This window comes from Leopardus geoffroyi, chromosome C1 (genome assembly GCF_018350155.1).
Source record: "Leopardus geoffroyi isolate Oge1 chromosome C1, O.geoffroyi_Oge1_pat1.0, whole genome shotgun sequence".
NCBI lineage: Eukaryota > Metazoa > Chordata > Mammalia > Carnivora > Felidae > Leopardus > Leopardus geoffroyi.
The window spans coordinates 95,981,223-96,006,371 of NC_059328.1; the positions used below are offsets into that span (position 1 = coordinate 95,981,223).

Sequence of the window (25,149 nt, forward strand, 5' to 3'; positions counted from 1 at the left end):
TTATAGATGAAGACCAAATTCAAAGGTTAAGTGGATCGAGGTACTATGAAGTAGCAGAGCCAGGATGCAAACCTGGGCGTGTCATATTCCAAAGCACATGCAGCTTTTCATTGACATGCTGCCTCTTAGGAGAATTACTGTCCCTGAAGAACTTTGGAGCAAAGAACAATTGCTCGGTCTGTTGTTGGTAATTTTCAGCTGATACCAAATTGTTAAATTTTTTAACCCTCCCCCCCAAAACAAAACAAAAAACAAGCAAACAAAAAAATAAAATCAATGATCTCTGATTTAGAAGACACTTTAAGGGGTGCCTGGGTAGCTCAGTCAGTTGAGTGGTCAACCTCAATTCAGGTCATGATCTCAGGGGTTCATGGGTTCAGGCCCCACTTTGGGCTTTGCGCTGACAGTGCAGAGCCTGCTTTGGATTCTCTGCCTCCCTCTCTGCCCCCTCCCCTCTCTCTCTCTCTCTCTCTCTCTCAAAAATAAACATTAAAAAAATTTGGAAATCAGAATTTAAGAAGTAAAAAAACCACCATCGGTTATAATATTCATTGTGGGATTTTTTGCAGTTCCCAGAGAGGCGGGTTATGGGCATGGCTACAACACAAATCCCTTGACTGTTTTCTGGTTCATCCTCCATACTATACATTCTGTTTCTTTCCAGTTTGGAATCCTGATGGAGTCCATGACTTCCTTCTACATTGACATATGAAGGGTTTTTGCATTTCAGGCTGCTCCTGGAATTGTGGCCCATGAATCATTTTACTGGAAAGAAAATCAATCTATATGTTATTTTTCCTTCATTGTGGTATTTTACGACTCACGGTGGCATTATTTCAGAAAAACAAAAATTTAGGGGAATGATGGACATAGATAATACAGACAGATACACATACATATGTCAATGAAATCATGTTATAATTTCATTTTAACTAAAGAAAGCCAAGTGACATATACTTACAAATATACAAATATACTTCATGCTTCTGGTATTTTTCTAATGTTAAATGACATACTTTTTAATGCAAAATATTAACATAAAATCTATTATTCATTTTCATTAACATACATTCCAGTAGCTTAACTAATGTAGTTCTTCTGGTTCGGTCTTGTCTCAGACGAGAGTACTTGAAAGGGTGTAAACAGATATCCAGGTAGACAGACTTGTTTTTAATAGCCTTGTGCTAAATGTCCTAAATTTTGGGGAAGAGATGTTTGAATGTTTGTTTATGGGCATGAGCCACTTCCTTCTTTTCCTCAATATACATATAAATCTTGTTGGCAACAAATAAGAGAGACAGTGAGAGAAACAGACATATACACATAGTGAGATAAAGAGACAGACATTCACACACAGAGAGATACAACTAGAGATGCCTAAGTCTTAGAGCTAAACAAAACAAAAACCTGATATCATCATGGTGTCCCAGAAAGTGGATTAGACTGGATCTTAAAAAGACATAAGTGTTAGACCTACTTTTACTGTGTAACTATAATCTTCAGTAAGTCACTTAACAACCCTGGCCTCAGTTTTCATCTGTAAAATGGAGAATGCTGAATTAGATTATTTCTCAGGTCCCTTCCAACTTTGTGAATCTCATTTTGGCTGAGGTTTTTCTACCACACAATTCCTAAAGCTGATAAAATGAGATCAGATGTGAATGATGGTTACCAAATAGCAGTAGTTACTAAGGAAGGCCCTGGAATCCAATTACCTTGGTTCAAGTCCGATTTCTGCCACATACTAGATCTGAGACTTTGAGCAAGTTATTTAGCCTCTGTGCCTCACTTTTCCAATCTATAAAATGGGGGGGGGGGGTTGACGATGGTTATAGCATCTATCATCCAAGCTTGTTGTGAGGATTGAATTAATTTGCGTCAAGTACTTGCAACACTGCCTGGAACACATTAACGTTTATCTTTTCTGTTTTGTTTTTATTTAGCTCAATAAATGTTTGTCTTTTTTGTTATTACTATTCCTGCTTGAATTCTTCTTAGAAAACTATGCTATAAAACTCTGAGGTGGTGGTGATCAACATCAATAGGCTCAATTATATCATTCATTTCTGTACCAAGCATAAATCCAGAAAATCTGGTATCCTAGAATCTGCTTTGAATAGAATGTGTTTGAATAGAGAACTGAAAGTATATTTAAATGTTGACCCAGAACTGGTTTCTTGAGGCCTGCTTCAAAGTCTGTATTGACAGTATTGGATACACAAGCATCTTGATCCCTTAGCACTGTTGCAGTTTCTAAGTGCGTTATTCATATTACATTTCAGGATCCTGAAATTTGTATTTTCTGAAACTGTTTCAAAACCGTCCTGTTTTATAGAATACTGTCTATAGTGTGGCTGGAAAAAGCAAATTGATAGCAATAGGACAAACAAAAGGCATTCTGAGCAATATGTTCCAGCACTCTCCCGGTAAGGGGAAGTCTTAGATCTAGTTGTTCCAATAGCGTTTAAAAGTGCATGTTGCAGTAGTTTGCTCAGGCCACCATAGCAAGGTCCCACAGACCAGCTGGCTTAAACAATAGAAATTTATTGTCTCACATTCCCGGAGGCTAGAAGTCAGAAATCAATGTGTCAGCAGGATTGGTTTCTTCTGAGGCCTCTGTCTTTGACTCGGAGATGGCCATCTTCCACCTGCATCTTCACGTGGTCTTTCCCTGTCCCATGTTTGTGTCCAAATTTCCTCCTCTTATAAAGACACAGCCCTATTAGATTATGGCCCACCCTAATAACTTCATTTAAACTTAATTACCTCTTTAAGGACCCTATCTCCAAATGCATCACATTCGGAGGTGCCTGGAGATCAGGACTTCAATATATGAATGAGGGCAGGCACCCAATTTAGTCCAAACATTTAAATTGTAACACATAGACACGTCAGGATCCAAATAGTCCGGAATATCGTTTATCTTCAACTGAAAGATTGATTTGACATATGTAGTAAAGCTTATATTGCTTAGTGCTATAGAATTCAATAAAATGAGATTTGTTTTTATGCCTTGGTTTTAGAATCTTTGTAAATAATAATAGCAAAAACAGCTCTCTTAGGTAAATGTACAAAAGATATGCTTTCTAGGTCAGACAATTATCTTCTAATAGTATTTTGACATGTTTTTCTCCCCTAGCCTAATCCTAAAATGCCAAAAGTGGAATGAGAGGTATCACACTCTTATCCCCAGATGCATAAATAACGCTTCTGGAAAACCAGAAGCGCCAGAGGCTGGAGAAACCTCAATCTTTTTGAGATAGTCAAGGTAATATGTCAACGCCTTCCACCCCCAGATAATAGGATGCTTTGGATACATTTTTAAAAATAGCAGTGCATTTTTATCCATATTTAGATTGAATGTTTATAAATAGGACATGTTCATTTGATTTTTTAAATTCCATATATTCTGGGTTTTTAAGGAAGTACATTATCTAGTGGAAAGCTGTCAAAAAAACACCCATTTTGTGTGGCAGTGTTGACTATGAATTTTAAGAATTAATTGGCCTCCTTGGCCTAGCTGATATGTATATGAAAATCCTTACATAATTGAAGCAAATTTGCTTTATATCTTTGCTCATATCTTATTGCTAATACTAAAAACTTACTAAATGGCCTGAATCCCAGTCAGTTGTACCCCAAGTATAAATTTCTTCAATTTGACATCTGAGTATAAAATAAAGAAGTGATTTTTATCCAGTGTTGCAAGCATGATTTTCTGGGTAAAACAACTGATTTGTTTTTTATACTAGACAAGTTGACTTAAGGAAAAAAAAAAGAAAACAGATCTGTGTAGATTTTTTTAGGTGTTTCTATATCCAGAAATATCTAAGGCTCATCCAAAAATGTTGTCTTCCCTCTTTTATGCCCCATATCATTCACCATTTAGAAATCAAGCCTTCGGTTCCACATAAAGACATACACACGCCCTGATACTAGATAGACAAACATCCCTCCACCCTGCCCTACTGCTTACACAGCTATAGAGATTGTTTGGGGTGTTTCTTTTTCTGCCAACCAATCTCTGTGGTGAAGAGGCAACAACGCCTGCTCTCCTGGAGGATTCATTCAGAGTTCCAGAGCAAAAGCTGGGACCTCCTCAAGAAGGAGAAGGAACGACCAGAACTAGAATGAATGGAGCTTGGGCATTATCCAGGGAAGGGAAAAGGTCAGAATAAAATGAACAGAGCCCAAGCCACGGCAATGCACCTTCAGGGCAAAATCGGCAGTGCCATTTAGGAAGTTCAGTGGTGGATGAGGGTGCCCTTCTTGAGAGCCACAGCCCTTGTGACTGTTGGCACATAAAAGTTTGTGGAGAAGACTCCTGCACTCCTGTTGGCCCTTACTTGATGGAAAGTAGCATGTGAACAGACCGAATGGTCCTCTGGGCAAAACTGATGTTTGAAATCACTTATTGATAACCTAAAAATAAGTTTCGTACCTATCCCATAAATAGGCTTATTTTTCCAGGGTCTTAAAATATGTATCATTTATCTTTTTTTCTTATATATATATTTATATTTTTAAATTTATTTTATTTTATTATTTTTTTTAAGTAGGCTCCACACCCAACGTGGGGCTTGAACCCACAACCTTGAGATCAAGAGTCACATTCTGTATCAACTGAGCCAGCCAGTTGCCCCTGTATTTATTTTTTAACTGAGAAAACTATAAAGCTTAATATAATAGCTACAGCTAGTATGCTGTACCACAGCATATGATAATGTATCCAGACAACTTGTCCACCACTGGTTTTTATTTCAAGTTTATAGACTGTAGTGTTCCTTAGACAAACATATCTGCCACTAAACTCTAAGGAAAGTTGCATCTTGGAGAGATTCAAATGGAAGGAATGAGCTGAGCATCTGGTTGAAATGATCTTGTCTTTCAAAGTCACTTAATGGATGATGACAGTGACAAGTAACAGCTCATTTAGAAAACAAGTAGAGAGCATGTCTGTAGACTACAATATGGCATGCCAAAAATCTGGCAATCATATTTCTGATGATTAGTTTGGAGCTAGCAGCAGCCTTTTTCTGAAAGTCTTGGGCCACGTAATTTATATATTAGGCAGAAACTGGAGTTTCATTTAAGACTGAGTGCCGTAAAGTTCAAGACAAAAATTATGGTTTATCAAATAAAATTTAAAGCCTATCATTTTTTTTTAAAAGCTTGCTGGGTCTGATATACTATTAGGAAAACATACACCAAAAGTTTGCATATAATTCAACACCTAATGTTTGAAAAAAGAAACGAGGAAAAGTAGGAGCTGGGATGAGTCATTAGCTTTACAGACAAAGTCCAGGTGGTGATAGGTTGATTTGTTTGTTCACTGATTAGCGGGAGGTGAGGGGATAAGCGTGAACCTTACACAAATTTAGCAGTTTGAAAAGTTCGGTTGTAATTATGTTATTTTTCTCTGAGCATATTGTGCATAAATCATGGCGATTTAAGCAAATAGGCTTTTGTCAATTCAGGGAGACTGTCTTTTCTCTTCTAGGACATTCATAAGTTAGTCCTTGAAACAGCAGTGGACATTTTAAAGTAAAAAAGATTTTGAGGGTGCCTAAGTGGCTCAGTTGGGTAAGTGTCTGACTCTTGATTTGGGCTCAGGTCATGAGGTCATGAGATTGAGTTCCCCCTCCCTGCGTCAGCAAAGAGCCCTCTTCGGATTCTCTCCCTCATTCTCTGCATCTCCCCCACTCGCGTGCACTCTCTCTCAAAATAAATAAATATTAAAAAAAAGATTTTGAAAGCCCTCACCTTCCCTAATGATAATTGCAAAAGGGAAGTGAGATTCGTGGTATGTTTCCTATATTACTCAGCCTCAACTTGAAGAAGTGGCTATTTTCTTCTTTCTGTGTCAACCTACACCTGTCAGGCCTTACCAGCTGCAATGACAGTTGACATTTATGGGATTTATCAAATCGTTTATAGTATGGTCACATAGACAATAAATTTCTTATTATTTTGCAGCATTGGACACTTTTCCACCATGCTGATGACATTTTGAGTATATTTGTCAATTTTCCCAAATTTTAACTGAAGAAAACCTTGAGAATTTATACTTGAGGACTAAAGTGTGACCACCAATTATCAGGTCAGTATCACCCCCCCCACCCCCACTTCCGTCCCCACTCCCAGGAATATCACCGTCATCCTGCAACAGTACGGTTTTACTATCTTTCATATATTAAATTTATCATGATGTCTTGTGTATTGAGATTAGATTCAAATAATAAAGAACAGCAAAGAACTGTTGAATTTTAATATTGATAAAGAAAGGTTATGGGAACATGTACAAACAGACCTATTGCTTTTCAGTCACATAGCTGTGGCTCTTTTCTTCCTCCTGTGTCAGATTTGCATTGTCTTCACTTCATGTAGACACTAAGCTGGGTGAATGGGCACATATTGGCAGGATGTGCCAGATAATGAAATTTGTGTGCAGAAGTGATTTATAAATGTAGATAACAAGAATATTATTCTTTATACCATTGACAAAGAATGGAATTTTTTCTTGTCAGGGCTGGACTCCTTTATAATTAAAGTGGCTCTAAAGAGTGTTTCAATTTTACTCCTTTATGAGGATGTATATTTATTACAGCAGATCCAAGACTTTGATTTAGGTACAGTCGGTTTTAGTTCTTTGTATATTCACTTTAGTCTTAGTTCATTGGATTCTCTAACAATTCTTGATTTTTACCCATGAAAGCTTAAATGGAACCAAGAAGGACTTTAGAGATTATCTAGGCTGATTTTACCTGTGAGGAGACTGCGTGCCAGTCTAACTGGGTACTTTTTGTCCTCAAAGCCACAGAGTTGCTTAGTAGCAGAACTCAGACTAAAATTCTATACTCTTCACCCCCCCCCCCCGTCTGTCATGCTTTACTCACATCACATTGCTTCCTTAAGCCCCAGTTTTAGATCTCTAACAAAGAGTATTTAAGGACTACAAAGATACTGAAGGAAAAAAGAATATGTCTGAACACCATCATCTTTGGTGCTTCTCCATCCAGTTGATTTACTCAGTGTAGTTGGTATTTACAGAGTACCTTCACAGATGCCCATTATTCTGCTGAACATCATGGGAGGGAAGAGGATGGGCTTAAAATGATGAGATTTTCCCTCTGCTTTATAATTTCTGAGATATTAAAATATGAAACCTTCAGGAAGAGGGGGAAGGGTTTTATCTAAGAAACCAGTGTGACTCAACTGATTTTTGAGTTCGAGCCCTGCGTCGGGCTCTGTGCTGACAACTCAGCCTGGATCCTGCTTTGGATTCTCTGTCTCCTTCTCTCTCTGCTCCTCCCCCACTTATGCTCTGTCTCTCTCTTGTCTCTCAAAAATAAATAAACATAAAAAAAAAAAAAAAAGAAAAAGAAAAAGAAATCCCACAACTAGAAGATGCAGACCTGACATCCATCTGTCTGCAAAGCTGCATGCTCTTTCCAGCATATCTTTTTTTTAAATTTTTTTTAATGTTTATTTATTTTTGAGAGAGACAGAGACAGAGTGTGAGCCGGGGAGGGGCAGAGAGAAAGGGAGACAGAATCCAGAGCAGGCTCCAGGCTCTGAGCAAGCTGTCAGCACAAAGCCTGACGTGAGGCTCGAACACACAAACCATGAGATCATGACCTGAGCCAAAGTCGGACACTTAAACAACTGAGCCACCCAGGCGCCCCTCTTTCCAACATAGCTTAAATTAAGTGTAGCTTTATTAGGTGTGGGGTTTTGTTTTTGTTTTTATTTATTTGTAAAATACCTGTTGTGAGATGTCTTCTGTAATGCTGAAGTGAGGATCACTCACTCGTTGCTAAAACTCAGTAGTTAGAAAGTCAGCAGAGCGGAAGTTTGATTGAACATATTTTGCCATGTGGCAAAAGATTTGTACAGCATGTCCTGGAACATAATCTGACAACACAGTGAAGTGTGCCTTTTCTACATGCTTTCCTGCACTTAGAGGCAGTAGGTCTGGAAGGAATCAATGACTCTTTTGTGTGCCTCCTAAAATTTAATGTGCTCATAAGAGTTGGGAATTACGGGAGGGTGTGTGAACTTGTCATGTTGCAATTCCCTTTAAAGAAAACTATATGGAAGTGACAATTTGCAAGTACAATACAGAAGAAGGAAAGGAGTATTTACTCAGCTTTGGAAGTTCAAAAATGTATCTCACTGTGCACCCTGTCAGAAGACCCTTTGAAAATTGTCTGGCAATCTAACTTCTGTCTATATGTGGCTTTTGAGAAATTAATCTTGTGGAAAGGATTGAGTTTGTGCTATGCGGTTTGCCATTTAACATGTCTCAAAAGATGCAGGACTTCACAGAAACGGGAACTTGGGGAGTCAGATAAATTCAGTTAGTAGTAGCCTGTCCAATGAAGATGTTTAAACGACAATATATTTTAAGAAACTACGTAAAAGTGTATTTGTGTATGGTTGCACTGAGGTTCCCTGTGAAAGTAGACAGACAGTTTAAAAGAAAAATTTCTCCCATACTGCCACCGGACATTCTCTTTGCTTAAATTTCATTTCATCCAACTTCAGAGGGATGCCAGAATGTTTTATATACAGTTTAGGAATTCGGTTATCTAAAACTGAGAAATCTTTTCATGCTCTAACAATTTTTCGGTGAAATAGTATTTACTGTAACACAATTTTACCTGCACTTCTGGTGAACAAAACTAGTGACTAATTCTTTCTGAGACCTCCCAGGATGTTTGTAAATATGCCTGGAGGAAAAATGATGGAAAATTGATCTTTGTGAGTGATGACGAAATTCATACTTAAGGTGAATTTTATTTTCTCTTACTGCTCAGTTTATGATTAACATCAGAAAGCTCCCATTTTTTTTAAAACTTAATTCTAACCATTTGCTGCCTTAAGGCATTTTATGCTGTGATTGTGGCTCTTTCCTTGTGTGACTCACTTTATTTTTTTTCCTTAGCCGTATCAAACCAACTCTGTCTTCTGGAGATTGTCTGATCATTGTCTTTGTTTTAGGCTTTCAGGATGAATCTGGAAAAACTCAGCAAGCCTGAACTCCTAACACTATTCAGTATTCTTGAAGGAGAGCTTGAAGCAAGGGACCTTGTGATAGAGGCTTTAAAGGTATGTTAAAAGAAAAAAAGAGGTCATCGTATGTTTTGAAAGTCGTTGCATTGGTTGTAATTTCTTTAACCAAGGTATTTCTATAGTCCCTGTTGAAGTTAGAGGCCTGGATATACATACTGATACTTGCTCCCGCAGCTACCTTGTGTGATATGATTTTAGGGACACTAGTAAAGCCTTTCTGACTCCAAAATATTTCCTTTAGTCTGGATCTTGAACGTCATTTTTTTGGCTTAGAGGCCTTAGCCATTTTTGAATGCCAACTGCTTCAGAACCTGATGAAACCTGCTTCCTAAAAACATATATATACAGCCATATACCAAAATTCAGTATATAATATCTGGGAGATCAAGGACTCCATGAAGACCATCTCTGGATTTTCTAGACCCCTGTTGAAGGATTCGTTTGTTTTAGTGTGTGATAACTGCTAAGACACAAGGGGTGGGGGAAGTGGATGTGTGTTATATGGAAACTCTACTTTCCACTCAATTTTTCTGTAAGCCTAAAACTGCTCTAAAAAACAAAGTCTAATTGAAAAAATACAAGGGAGTATAACTCAGGTATTGTGAATCCCTTACACCTCTGTAAGAATGTTTCCCAATCTGTCATGAGATCAGACTTGGAGAGGCGAAGAAAAGACAGTAAGAGTATCTGAGCAGCAGGAAGAGGAGAAGGAGGACAAGTGACCAAAGGAGAGAGACTTGAGCATGCTGGAGAGAGCAGAGCCCCTGCAAAATACACCCGGTCTAAGGATCTAACAAGATTTTTGTAGTTTCCAGTTTTAGTTAGAGCTTGTATCGATACACATCTGGTTTTGTTTTGTTTTGTTTTGTTTTTTCTTCTCAAGTTAGTTAACATACAGTGTAGTCCTGGCTTCAGGAGTAGAGCCCAGTGATTCATCACTTACATATGATACCCAGTGCTCATCCCAGCAAGTGCCGTCCTTCATGCCCATCACCCATTTGCCCCACCCCCACCAACCCTCAGTTTGTTCTCTGTTATCAGTGTACATTTTGAAGCTCACTGGTAAAAGGTTTATGAAGTACTTTGTTGTTTTCCCTTTTCAAAATTATCCTAGCTCCTTCTTAAATATTGCATTAATATTTCATATGTGTTCATATGACCCTCCATTGTTGAAGACATTTTTTATAGCAACAAAGATAATTTTCTCATTGCCATTCCAGGAGGCTCAGAGAATCGGTGATTTCCTGAGTAGCTAACAATAACCACTCAGTCGAGTTCATACAAAAAGCTATAGCTTTTCTCTTCTCTAGCTTACCTTTTCCCTTCCTGCAGTGATAGAAGAGTAAATGTGTTCATTTAGTCAAACCTGGGTAGTCTTTTCTTGGGTTACTCTGAAATTATAATTGTGATAAAAATAAAATCTAAACCTGTTATTTCTATATGCTATTAAATTTAAAGTGACGTGCTAGTTTGTCTTTCAAGGCTGACTGAAAAAGACTGACATTTCTGTCTAATAAATATGCCTTAGGGGTAGTTTATCACTGAAAACTATTGGATTTTTGTTTGTTGGCTTTCCCTCGTGGCTTTGTAACGTGTGATAAGTAATTTCCAGTGGTTTCCCTCTCCAGAGTGCATGAGGTGATTCCCTTCTGATATGGGGGGATGGAGTTGGTCATATTTTCTTCCTTTCCCTGCTTACTTCAGTCTTGGTTTGCATGGCTTCCCAGGGGATCACATGTTTATGGCTTCGACACGTGCCAAGGCACATACGTTAAACGTCATTGCCTGAGTCTTTGCCTTCCATACCAGTAATTAGAACTATGACTTTGGTCAAGTCATTTAGTCTCTCTGGAGCAAAGCTTCCTTCTCTGAGATAAGAATAAATGATTAATAACTAGTATTTGTGTGTAACACTGCAAGTATTTGCCCGGCATTGCAAATACTCCCAACAGTGTAGGATTCATTTTTTTCCCCTTTATGTATATTCTTTCAGTGCATATCGTATATGCCATATCCAAGGAACGGTCATTGGTCGCTAATAATATGAATGGATGCCTCTAGTTTGCCCTCAACAGTGCCTAGTTTTTTAATGACTCCCCTGCCAGCACATATTGCATATAAATGTTCACTCTGGCTGGTGATTCATTTTTGCCACCTCCACAGGCCTTCCCTTTTGTCACTATTGGTGAATTTTCTTTCTTTCCCTGTACATCGCTGGAAACTAGTCTATTTTTCATAACCCTATCCCATTGTTACCAGTAGTCCTAACCTGGTTAAACCCAGGACACCCTCCCATTTTTTATCCCGGGTTTATCTGCTCAATGAAGAGAAGAGAAAAAAGAATTGGGGAAAATTTGAGCTCATTCCTCAATCCTCACTCCTATTGCCTGTTGTTTTCCCACTTCTTTCTCTTGGTTCTCGTCTGTGACCCTGGCTCTTGTGTGGATAGGCGTCATCAGCTTAGAACCCGAAGAGTTCACTGCCTGGGCTGCACCAGGAAGCTCTTGGTTCATGGTGATGCCTCCTTTTAAAACCCAGAAAGCATTTTCTTTTTTTTTTTTTTTTTTTTTTTTTAAATTTTTTTTTTTCAACGTTTATTTATTTTTGGGACAGAGAGAGACAGAACATGAATGGGGGAGGGGCAGAGAGAGAGGGAGACACAGAATCGGAAACAGGCTCCAGGCTCTGAGCCATCAGCCCAGAGCCCGACGCGGGGCTCGAACTCACGGACCGCGAGATCGTGACCTGGCTGAAGTCGGACGCTTAACCGACTGCGCCACCCAGGTGCCCCACCCAGAAAGCATTTTCTAGGAGCCATTATAAATAGCAATCAGATTTTAGAAAACTACAATAGTTTGGTAATGTGTTAAACAGACTCACCTGAGAATCTACCGCTATGGGCAGGAGGACTCCGGGAAGCGGTTCCCCCTACAGATTACAGTTGACTTTTACAGAAACTTGTGGACTTCAACCCTTCCACAACTGAGGTAGGGGTGGGGGGCTGGCTGCCTCTAATGGAAAAATCAGGCTGACCTTACCTTCTCTTTGCTTTTCAGCCTCAGAAACCACACAAACCTGTAGAGCTTTTGTGTGCCCATTTTGCTAATCATTATACCCTCAGCACCCAGCTGAGTGCCTAACATATAGACACTCAATAAATATTTGTTGAATAGAGGAAATGACGGTGCCATTGTGATTTGTTGCTTTAAAAGATTGCCATAAGGGGCTCCTGGGTGGCTCAGTCAGTTAAGTGTCCAACTCTCCATTTCAGCTCAGGTCATGATATCAGGGTTTCCTGAGTTCGAGCCCCACATCAGGCTCTGTGCTGACAGTGCAGAGCCTGCTTGGGATTCCACCACCACCCCCCCCCCCCCGTCTCTCTCTCTCTCTCTCTCTCTCTCTCTCTCTCCCTGCCCCCTGCCCCTCCCCCACTCACACTATCTCTCTCAAAATAAATAAATAAACTTAAAGAATTATAAATAAATAAATAAATAAATAAATCAAAGATTGCCATAACATTTTATTTATTTATTTTTCAATGTTTATTTATTTTTGGGACAGAGAGAGACAGAGCATGAACGGGGGAGGGGCAGAGAGAGAGGGAGACACAGAATCGGAAACAGGCTCCAGGCTCTGAGCCATCAGCCCAGAGCCTGACGCGGGGCTCGAACTCACGGACCGCGAGATCGTGACCTGGCTGAAGTCGGACGCTTAACCGACTGCGCCACCCAGGCGCCCTTGCCATAACATTTTAAAGTGAATGTTGTGAATTACTAAATTTTATAGCTTGTTCTCATGTGGCTGCAACACACTGCCTTCTGGTTTTAACGTCAACAGATGTGTCGGTCCTTGTTGCACATGTTTTCCTAAAATATATTTTTTCTGCCTAGATCCAATGTTAGTGACTTTAGGCAGCTTCTGACAAGTTGAAAGCAGCTTGAGAAGGAAGAGCTATAATTAAGGGAACTTTTGGATATAAGATACCATTCAGAATCAGGCACAAGTGTTGTGTTTAGTCTGCATACGGCTCGGAGGTGATAAAGTTATCTTCTGAGGCTTGAGCTATATGCAGTTTAAGTTGAAATGAATAGCTTGGCCAGAAGTGATACGTCTTGAAGCAGTCTATTGTTAGATAAAGTAAGTAGCAGCTGGGGTCAAAACTGTTTCAGGCCTTCAAGAAAAGCAACTGCCATACAAGATTCTTAAAGTTCAAATGAACTCTCTTTTTATTTGTAGAGTAGCTTTTTGTTTTTTATTTTTGTTTATTTGTTTGGGTTCTGTAACCTATAAAGATTGTACTGTTATAATTTCTATAATTCTTGTTTGACAACTTGTTGGACTTCTTGGACTAATAAGGCAGCTTACTAATTTTCTTCCTTTATTATTCTTTAGTAATTCATGCTTAGTGGGTTGAAAAGGTTTTGAAATAGTATGATGGTATTTTTTTCTTTCTGTTTAAGTAAAAGAGCTTACCTTTGTCTTTCCCTCTTTACCTTCAAAATAGATTTTTTTTCCTGGACATAAAATCTGTTCTTCAACCTTGCATCTCTGAATAAAACCATATGGTTCACTGTTGTTGCTAAATAAATAGTAGGTCACATTGGCAAGGGTTGCATTTATATAGGGTTATAGGGTTATATTTATTATAAAGTTCCCAGATCCTACATACAGAGTTATAATTATAAAAGAGCTTCATTCATTTTCCAGAATCTCTGCTAAAGTGCCAGATTGCAACTACACCCTTCTAGAGCCCCCACTGTGGTTATGTTCTTTTTCTCCCCAAGATATAAAAGCCTCCTCACTCTTCTGTTGCAGCCAAGACATGTTTGGCATGGAACCAGGAAAGTCAGTAGAAAATAGTGTCATATTCAGCTCTTCTGTATTTCAAGTCTAATTGTTACAGAGGCCATTTATACTGTATTTGGTCCTAATTGAACTTTTATATAAAGTGATTTTCTGTTTTACAAGGGATTATGTCAGAGAAAAACATTCTTTATGAAAGTCTTTCTCTTTGACCAGTTTGTCTTCATGAATAAGGACACTATAGGAGTCCCTTCCACATCAAAAGCAAATTACACTGCTCATGAACCAACTGTCTAGGGGAAGCTGGGGTGGAATCACACAGTTGAGCAAGAGAGCCTCAGCTCATTAATTCCAAGCAGATCTGGGAGATGGCTTCCCAGCAAGGACTGACTACTCCAGAAGAAGACAGAGGACATCATGGCCATCTAAAAATTTTGGAAAATAAGGGCATTTGGGTGGCTCAGTTGGTTGAGCATCCAAGCCCCATGTCGGGTTCTGTGCTGAGTGTGGAGTCTGCTTGGGATTCTCTCTCCCTCTTTCTCTGTTCCTCCCCACCCCCCCAAATAAATAAATAAACTTGAAAGAAAGAAAGAAAGAAAGAAAGAAAGAAAGAAAGAAAGAAAGAAAGAAAGAAAGAAAAAGAGAGAAAAGAGAGAGAAAAAGAAAGAAATCAGTGGGCTGTTTGGGACATATTTTATTACTTATTTATTTAGTGGATTGGCTGATATTTTTAATTGCTACTCTCTCTGAGTAAAGTACATAAATGAAATCCTAGCTTTTTAAAAAAAGAAACATAAAGATAAATACTAGGCAGTCTACAAAACTATCAATTAGAATATTCAGTTAAGTGTAGCTGTTAAGAGCATGAAGCTTTCAAATCAAAAGGTTAGCACACTACTATTTAATCGTGTACATTAGGCCAGTTATTTACCCTGTAAGCTTTATCAGTAAAATGATACGGGTCTGGAGAGGATTAAATGAGATACCGAATGCTATTTGAGGTGCTCAGTGTTCATTTACTCTTATTATTAGAACATAGGTTTTACAGTCCACCCATTTTGGAACAAAAGTATATTCCATAAAGCAAGAAATACTGATAATAATGCTGTTCTTCATAAGAAAGATTAGTCTTTAGATTAAGTCTTTGTTGTCAACAGGGCTTATACTTTAGCTTGTGTTTCTTATAGGAATTGTTGGCTTTGAGTTGATCTATCCCTACCCCACCACCAAAAGTGTGTATTTTCAGACAGCAAAGGTTAAGGGTGTGTTCTGGGGCATGAAACAGATGTTATGTTATATCCCCCCTCACCCCTATAATGAAAACAGGAAATACAGGGACAATGTGGAAGCCTTTTTAGAATTGATTTTTTTCCCATTGATTTCTTTGTGTATTTTTCTATTGTTTGATTTGGCATACTGTTGTTATACTTTGTTGTTCTTTTTTTTTTTTTTTTTTCATTTCTTTAATGTTTATTTTTGAGAGAGAGTGAGAGAGAGCCAGTGTGCGCACAAGCAGGGGAGGGGCAGAGAGAGGAGGAGACAGAATCTGAAGCAGGCTCCAGGCTCTGAACTGTCAGCACAGACCCCGACACAGTGCTCAAGCTCATGAACCATGAGATCATGATCTGAGCTGAAGTCAGACTGTCAACCAACTGAGTCACCCAGGCGCCCCTATATTTTGTTTTTCTAAACAGCTTATTGAGGTATAATTGACATACAGTAAGCTGCATATATTTAATGTATATAAATTGATAAGTATCAATGTATAGATGTATTCCCTCATGAAACCATTACTACAATCAAGATAATGAATATATCCAATCTCCCCTTGCAAATATTCCTCTGTAACCCTTTTACTTAACCATCCCCACTCCTTCCTACATCCGCACCCAAACCACTAATCCACTAGAGATTAGTTTACATTTCCTAGAATTTTATATAAGTAGAATCCTATAAAATGTACCCTTTTTTGTCCTGTTATTTCACTCAGTGTGATTATCTCGAGATTTATCCATGGTTTTTTTTTTAATTTTTTTTTTCACATTTTATTTATTTATTTATTTATTATTTATTTTTTAATTTTTTTTTTTCAACGTTTATTTATTTTTGGGACAGAGAGAGACAGAGCATGAACGGGGGAGGGGCAGAGAGAGAGGGAGACACAGAATCGGAAACAGGCTCCAGGCTGTGAGCGTGACCTGGCTGAAGTCAGACGCTTAACCGACTGCGCCACCCAGGCGCCCCACATTTTATTTATTTTTGAGAAACAGAGTGAGACAAAGCATGAGCGGGGGAGGGGCAGAGAGAGAAGGAGACAGAATCTGAAGCAGGCTCCAGGCTCTGAGCAAGCAGTCAGCACAGAGCCTGATGCGGGGCTTGAACCCACAAACTGTGAGATCATGACCTGAGCCGAAGTCAGACACTCAACCGACTGAGCCACCCAAGCGCCCCAAGATTTATCCATGTTTTTATTGTATTAATAGTTCATTCCTTTTATTACTGAGTGTATTCTATTGTATGTATGCTCCATATCGGTTGATGAACATTTTCATTGTTTCCAGTTTGGGACTTCTGCAAATAAAACTGCTTTGAACATTCACATACCAGGGTTTGTATAGACATATGCTTTCATTTCTCTTGGATAAATACCTACAAATGGAATGGCTGTATTACCTAGTGGGTGTATGTCTATTGTTGCTGTTGTTGTTGTTGTTGTTGTTGTTGTTGTTGTTGTTGTTTTAAGAAACTGCCAAACTGTTTTCCAAAGTTGTCATGTCACTTTACATTCCTACCTGTCATGTATGTCATGTTTAAGTCTCGTTGCTCCACACCCTCATCAGCATCTTGTATGGCCACTCTTTTTAATCTTAGCCTTTCTCATAGGTATATAATATCTCACTGTAGTTTTATTTTGCATTTCCTTTTTGATTAATGATGTTGAGCATCTTTTCATGAGCTTTTTCACCATCTATATGGTTCTCTGATTTGTTCAAAATTTTGGCCATTTTTAAAATTGAGTTGTTTTTTCATTATTGGGTTTTGAGGATTTCTGATCTATCTAGATCCAAGTCATTTATTAGATACATATCTTGCAAATATTTTCTCCTAGTTGGTGGCTTGTCATTTCATTCTCTTAACTATATCTTTTGAAGAGCAAAAAGTTTTTCATTTTAATGAAATCCAATTTATCAATGTTTCTTTTATAGATTTTGCTCCTTTTCCTAAACCAAGGTCAGAAAGGTTTCCTCCTATGTTTTTGTTTTTCAGTAATTTTATAGTTTTAAGCTTTACACTTAGATCTATGATACAACTTCAATTAATTAATATATTATATAGTACAACATATGGATCAAACATATGAACATATGGATGTCCAATTGTTCTAACACTATTTGTTGAAAAGACTATCCTTCCTCTGTAGAATGGCCTTGGCATCTTTGTCACATCAGTTTTCCATATATTTGTAGGTTTGTTTCTGGACTCTTTGTTTCGTTCCATTGATTTACCTTGATGCCAGTATCATATTTTCTTGATTACTGTGGTAAATCTTAAAATAAGATAGTGTTAATCTTCCAACTTGTGGGGTTTTTTTCGAAGTTGTTTTGGTTATTCATGTTCCTTGGCATTTCCATATGAATCTTAGAATCAGCTCATCAGTTTCTCCAAAAATCATATTGGGATTTTTATTGGGATTGCATTGAATCTATAGATAAATTTGGGGAGAATAGACATCTAACAATATTATATTTTCTAATCCATGACAATGGTATTTCTCTCTATTTATTTAGGTCTCTCAGCAGTGCTTTATAGTTTTTAGTGTATAGGTCTTTCCTATCTTTTGTCAGATTTATCCCTATTTCCTATTTTTTATGATATTATAAATGGTGTTGTTTTTTAATTTTAATTTCTGACTATTATTGTTATACAACAATAAAATTGATTTCATATAGATTCATTATCCTGCAGACTTGCTACACTCACTTAATAGTTCTAATAGCTTTTTTATAAAAAGCTATTTTATACAAATAATTGGATTTTCTACAAATAATCATGACTGCAAGTAAAGACAGTTCTACTTTTTTTTTTTTCTAATCGAAATGCTTTTTATTTTTCTTGCATTATTGCATTGGCTAGAACCCCCAGTACTGTGTCAGAGTGGTGAGAATATCGTTGTCTTGTTCTTGACAAGGGGAAAGGGGGAAAATGCTCAGTTTTTCATCATTAAATATGATGTTGGCTGTAAGTTTTTCACAGATGTTCTTTATCAAGTTGAGGCTATTTCTTTCCATTCCTAATTTGCTGAGTTTTTATCAGGAATGAATATTGGATTTTGTCCTGTGCTTTTGCTGTATCAATTGAGAAGATAATTGGTTATGTCCTTGCTCTGTGTCTGAAATATTACCTGAGAAAGAGCTTCATCCCCTTATTGACCTTCTCTTGATCAAGTAGTGTGATGTGTAGTAGCTTTTTCAGCTTTGCTCTACTACTTTTTAGAAACTATAATTCTGTAATTTAATTTTTAAAATTCTGCTGAATAGAGTTCAGTAATTATTTTTCCAATGGCAAAACTTAATAGTAATTTAAAAATCATAAACATCTCAAAAAAAGAAACAGAATACTTCTGGTGCTTTATGCACTGTTCCCTTTAAAGCTGCTTTTATCCTTTGTCTTTATTAGTTTTAATAGCCTATTACCTTCTTATTTTTTGATAAATAATTTTATTTATTATTTTGGATAAATAATTTTTCTAAAGAGGCAAAAACAAACATCATGTTCATTTTTCACCTTCTGATAGAATATTATTATCTTTTTCCTAGCAGTAACAGAAGTAATCTAATTGAAGATTAAAGATTATCTTTTCATGTTGAATGATTTAAATTGTATTTTAGTATGTCATATGACTAGTCAGGAAATAGACACCCAAGTATACTTGGGGTGCCTGGGTATCTCAGTTGGTTGAGCTTCCGACTCTTGATGTCGGCTCAGGTCATGATCTCACGGTTCACGTTCGTGAAATCCAGCCCCAAGTAGGGCTCTGCACTGACAGCACCTGAGCCTGTTTAGGATTCTCTCTCTCCCTTTCTCTCTGCTCTAACCCCACTTGTACCTGCATGCATATACTCTCTTAAATCAACATTTAGAAAAAATATACATACCGTTTCTTTATTATTTCCTAATTATTTCTTAATTTGGACCACAGGAAGATAATTCATTTTAAAGAGGATTTATTTATAGGCAACAACCCTACATCTGAATGCTGCTCCAGAGTGAGTTATTGCAGAATAGGTAGACATAGTATTACTTCTCTGTTATGTTTTTGAGTTAAAAATTCAATACTGGTTTCTTTTATTAAATTTACTAATCTCAGAACACCTATTTATTGAGGAGAGTTGCTGTAGTCTAAATGGCTTTATGTAAAAATCTACTTACAGAAGAAATTGTCTATAAGTTACTTCCAATTACCTTCAAACAGCTCATGATAACATAGTTATATTGATCTAGTTCCAATTAATTCTTTATAAAAAGTAACCCTTGGTTAATGGCTACATGAATTAGTAATATATCCGTGTGGTGGACTATTACACAGCTATTTTAAAACATGATGCATATGAAAAAGTTTTAATGACATAGTAATAATGTTCCTACAGTGTAATGCTAAATTTGCAAAGCAGGTCATAACATTAAATATATCCTTTAATCTTGATCATAAGAATTACATGTGTGCATGTGTGTATACACAGAAAAAGGACTCAAACAAATAGATTGAAATGTGTAGTTGTGGTGTTAATAGTAGCTGTCCCTGGGTAGTGGAATCATATGCAAATTTTAATTTTTTTCTTTAAAACTTCTGTATTATATGTAAATTACTTTAGAATTAGAAATACTTGCTTTTAGGTAGCAATAATTTTATACAACAGCTTCTTGTTCAGATTTCTGTTTATTAACAGTTATGCCCTAAGAAAATAATTTAGTCACATATTATTCACTTTGTAGGGAAAGATACTATAACTAATTAGAACTACAGTTAAATTCTTCCCTGTTTAGTTTTTCCTGATATTGTTGATATTATTCTTTTCCAACCCACTCTAAATAACTCAACTGTCTCTGCTTGAAAACCGACCTAAGCTCCCAAGCTATGCAATAAAAAGGTCACAGAGTTTAAGGGAAGAAGAAAGGAGGCTATGATAAAAATACCTTTTCATCATACCAGAGTCTAAAGAGGTATCTTTTAAACATTTTGAAATACGTTCCATCATTTTGTCACAGTTCAGGACTTCCATACCCACCCACATATATGTATCGATTAAAACAAAAATTTCACTAAATATATAGTAACTCTATGTCTTACTATAATATTTATACCATGTCATACTATACTACACTATTTTCTTTTTTTTTATACTTTATTTTTCATTAAAGGCAGATTGTGATCATACTAACCTAGTTTCATTATCTACTTTTAGAAATGTATCCTACAGATGTACTTAGGCCTATATAATAAAGTGTATGTGTAAGGACATTTATTGCAATATTGGTCATAGCAACAAAATGCTGGAAATAACTTGTGTGTGTATTAGTAGGGTTCTGACCAAGTAAATTATGGTATGATTACACAACAGAATACTATGCAGTCATTAAAGAGAATGAGAAATCTTTATGTATAACATTCTCTAAGATATAGTAAGTGAAAAAATAATGCACAGAAAAGTGAGCATAGGGAAATACATCTCACAAAGCCTCTTCTTTGCTTCCCCTTGACTTGGTTCCTTTGAGAATGGTAGGAGCTCCCCAAAAATGTTCTGCCCCGGAAAGGGAATGAAATTACTAAAAGGCATGTATGTTACCAGGTTCAGTGGTGGGTACACTAGCAGAGACGAGCCAAAAGAAGCAGGAAAGGCTGGTCATATATATGGGCTGTTAATGAGTCGGGTATTTATAAAAAAAAGTAGACTGCATTCTTAAGTGATTAAGTGTCTTTTCTTGCATCAGAAAAACATTGTGGGGTGCCTGGGTGGCTTGGTTAAACATCTGACTTCCGCTCAGGTCATGATCTTATGGCTCATTTATGAGTTCAAGCCCCGCATTAGACTCTCTGCTGACATTGCAGAGCCCGCTTCGGATCCTCTGCCCCTCTTCCACTGGTGTGCTCTCTCTCTCTCTCTCTCTCTCAAAAATAAACATTAGAAAAAAGAAAGAAAGGAAAAGAAAAGAAAGGAAAAGGAAAGAAAGAAAGAAAGAAAGAAAGAAAGAAAGAAAGAAAGAAAGACATTGAGCCCCATGTATAACAGCTCTTAAGAATAATTATCTGATATCAGCTACTTGCTATACAACTTTTTAGCACATGCCATCATTCATATTACAAATTATGGCATTTAGCAGTTCAAGAGTGAAGGTTCCAAAAAATAAGCAAATTTCTCATTTAATTGACATCTTTCTGTGGCCTGGTTTTTGTATGACTTTGAGGAAAGAAAGGGGGAATTTAGCTTGTAAAATGCTACCTATTTAGAGAACACATCGTTCTGTAGCCATTGGGGAGAGGCTTCAGAAAAGATAACAGTGGGGGATTTCATTGCATTTATTCAGCCTGAAACTAAAACAAGTAAAAAAGGGAAACAGCTTATTCCTGTTATTTCAACTTCCTCTTATTGTGTCTTCTTTGCATGTGTTAGCCTTGTGATTTGGGATTAATCAGAAGTTATTTCTAGTGGCTCCCCTTAAAGAGAAGAGAAAGAAAGACAAAGAGGTTGCTTGTAAAATTAAAGCCTGTGGTCCATCATTTAGTATTTCAGTATAGCTAGTTATAGGAAAAATTTGAAAGACAGAAGGAAACCATCTTGTATGTTTGCTGGAAATCTTTATGGACGGGGAGCATATATAGAATGAAGCAGGAAATTTTATTATATGGGCATTTATTTCCTTAGAAAAGCAGAGTAATGTATCTGTTCTACCAAACTATTCGCATCTATGCACAAGGAGGCTCATTGCAGTATTGTTTAATGCAGGAATGGAAAATTATAAACAACCTAAATATCCATCAGTAAAATATATCAATGTAAACTGTTACATCCTTACTATGCCATATTATGTAACTGCTTTCTTTTTTATGAGAAGAAAACAAGCAGTGTACTGACTTATTAGATCTCTAGACACAATAAATGAAAAAAGTACACATACACACATTTATGGATATGCTTGGAAAAGGTCTGAGAGGATACTGATTATACTGAGGACTCTTGAGGTAGAGACATTGGCTTGTATTCAGGAAGGAATTTGGCTTTATCTACATAATTAAATTTTTTTATGAGAAAATATTCATTTATGATGAAATTAAAATAAAAATTAGGGGCACCTGGGTAGCTCAGTTGGTTAAGTGTCCAACTTTTGATTTGGGCCCAGGTCATGTTCTCAAGGTTTGTCAGATCGAGCCCCTCGGTGGGCTCTGTGCTGACAGTGCAGAGCCTGCTTGGGATTCTCTCTCTCCCTTTCTCTGCCCCTCCCCTCTCTCTTTCTCTCAAAATAAAGAAATAAATTTTTTTAATTATATTTTTAAGAAATAGAGTATGAAAATAAGAACAACATCGGGGCTCCTGGGTGGCTCAGTCGGTTCAGCGTCCGACTTCAGCTCAGGTCATGATCTCACAGTCTGAGAGCCCCCTGCGTGGAGCTCTGTGCTGACAGCTCAGAGCCCGGGGCCTGTTTCAGATTCTGTGTCTCCCTCTCTCTCTCTGCCCCTCCCCTGCTCATGCTCTCTCTCTGTCTCAAAAATAAATAAAAATATTAAAAAAGAAAGAAAATAAGAACAACATTTACTTTGTAACTGTCTTTATTTCTAATTGGTTTATCCTCTCACATAAATCTATATTAATTCTAAAATACAGTTAAGGGGATAGAGACAAGCCTAGCATGCCTAGGTAAAGCATGAGCTTGTTAGCATCACATCCCTGATTGTCTCCCAAAAAAGCAAAAGTAGATTTCCCACGAATTTTCAGATTCTGCTTTTGAACAGGACACCTAAAAGTTCTTCCTTCAAAGCAGATTCTTTCACAGGTGATGGACTCAAGTAGAGCTGACAGTGTATGCATGAGCAACTACGTGATGAAAATTTCAAGAAATGTTATTATCATAGCAGGAGACCTATAACCCTTCAAAGTATTTTTTCCTGGCTCTGTTTCATATCTGCACTTCATAATATTCCATTGTTTAACAACAACATAAAGTATTTTCTGCATCAGAAAGCCAACTCCACCTAGTGAGTTCTAAGATAACGCATAACCTCAAAAAATTATTTTAATCTAATTCAATAGCTATCTGTTCAACAAAAGACTGAACTCGTTGGTAGATAGGAGTATGTGACCGTGTTATTAAATTTGGAAGGCTTTGTTCTTATTGCCTCACATTATTTTACCAATAAAATTTTTGTAGAATTGAGTCAGACTTAATGTGATTTCTTTTTCTTTGCACTGGATTATTGATAATATGGAAATTTATGAATTCATGCTGCTACGCATCACAGATGATAGATTTTCACCTCTCTCTTCTTTAGGCCTAGTATTTCTCCTCATGGAGGGGTGGATACTTAATCCTGTTCAGCGCTACATCTCAAATACCTAGAACCTCAGAAGTTCTTCAGAAATATTTGTTATATGACAGAATAAGTTCAGGCTCTTTAAAAAGGTCTAACTTCAGTGTATTGAAGGTACAAAATAGATTACCACTTACTAATTAATATTTTTGAGAAGGGAGGCTTAACTATAGTAATATAGTTTCATTACTTTTCCTGTTGATGATTTCCACTTGGTGACATTATTTACATTTCAGCCTGTACTGAGAAGGAACAATTTGTTCTTCAGACAGGAAATCATTGCTTATGTTTGTTTCTGTATTTGTAGTGAAGGATACCAAATAATTGGGATGTGTACCTTTGCTCACTATGCACATGCATTCATCTAAAAAAAAGACCATATTTTATTTGTTTGTTTTTTGAAAAACCATATTTTAGTTTTCAGCTGACATTTTACCGTGGTGTCCTTTCCTATCAAATTGAGATGTGGTCATCTGCATTCCTTGACTGATTAGTAACGGGAGCTTTGTGTGCCTCGTTGAAAATAGTATTTTTTTTTTTAAGAGTACAGCTTTGCTTGTCTTTCTTTATCTGTCTAGATGTATACAAAAATATTGTTTACCAGACTTTCAGCTAAGGACCTCCATGGGCATCTGTCTAAATTACACATATCCTCTCTCTATCTTTCAGAATATATTCACTTATCTCCCATTTCTCCAGTGGGTTTTTGTTCTTGCTTTTGGCTCCCACAGAATCTTCCTCATCCCCCCTTCTCTGGTTGGTTTCCAAATGGATCACTTTTCCCTTTAAAAATCTTCCTTTCAGAGGCACCTGAGTGGCTCAGTCGGTTAAGTGACTCTTGATCTCAGCTCAGGTCCTGATCTCAGGGTCCTGATTTCAAGCCCCATGTTGGGCTCCAGGCTGGGTGTGGAACCTATTTAAAGTAAAAATACTAATATACTAATAATACTAATACTAATAATACTAATATTTAAAGTAAAAATCCTTCCTTTCCTGGGACAAATGACTACCACGTGAGGCCAAGAGAAGTCATTTAAGGAAGAGCACTGAAGCAGTCTTAGAGGCTTAGAATGGAGCCAGTTGTTCTATTCCCATTGGGATTAAAATGGTAAAGGGTCTTGGTTATCCCATTCTTGTCCATGGCGACACTTAAAGTTCCTGAAAGGTGATGCTACCCCATAGAGTAAAAAGGAAAAACTCTTGTATCTCCAAAGATAACTCCTGTTCTTCCCATCCATGCTAAGCCCCTCAGTAGACTTTTATTATGAAGACAAAGGCAGTCTCGGGTTAGGATTACTTGGAATTAGTAGTAATTAGTGGTCAACTTGAGCACGCTGGGTTTCACCATGTATTTATTCAGTACCTTACTGTAGTGATAAGCATTGTCGGTTCACATTTAAAATTGTCATTAAACACCCATACCGCACTTAGAGACCACCTTTTACTTCTCGGTCCTGGCTTCTTTACTCCTCTTCCCCTTCTGTTCTCTAAAGAAAAACCATCCTTCCCAACTGAATAGCTAGCTGCCTCCCTCCACATTAGTCTGCAGTGACAATAGAAGTTGCCACCCTTCCAGCCTCTGACTTGGGACATAGAGCTTGATCTCTCTTAATATGTCATCCTAGATACTCTGTTCTACCTTCTCACACTAGGATGTATAATTTGCACGGTCCCTGCTTCTGTTTGCC

General features: G+C 37.3%; 1 protein-coding gene across 3 annotated transcripts in view; it reads left to right on the top strand.

The window, feature by feature from the left end:
* Positions 1 to 25,149, top strand: part of CTTNBP2NL (CTTNBP2 N-terminal like) — a 53,161-nt gene that overhangs the window by 6,576 nt on the left and 21,436 nt on the right. The window contains exons 1-3 of one of the 3 annotated variants that reach the window (XM_045478654.1): positions 3,141 to 3,268; positions 5,977 to 6,100; positions 9,004 to 9,111. In XM_045478654.1, the coding sequence (XP_045334610.1) occupies positions 9,013 to 9,111 (99 nt within the window). In that variant the 5' untranslated portion in view covers positions 3,141 to 3,268; positions 5,977 to 6,100; positions 9,004 to 9,012. Of the gene's footprint in view, positions 1 to 3,140; positions 3,269 to 5,976; positions 6,101 to 9,003; positions 9,112 to 25,149 lie in introns of those variants that run through there. The other 2 variants (XM_045478655.1, XM_045478653.1) reach the window with 2 other exon arrangements.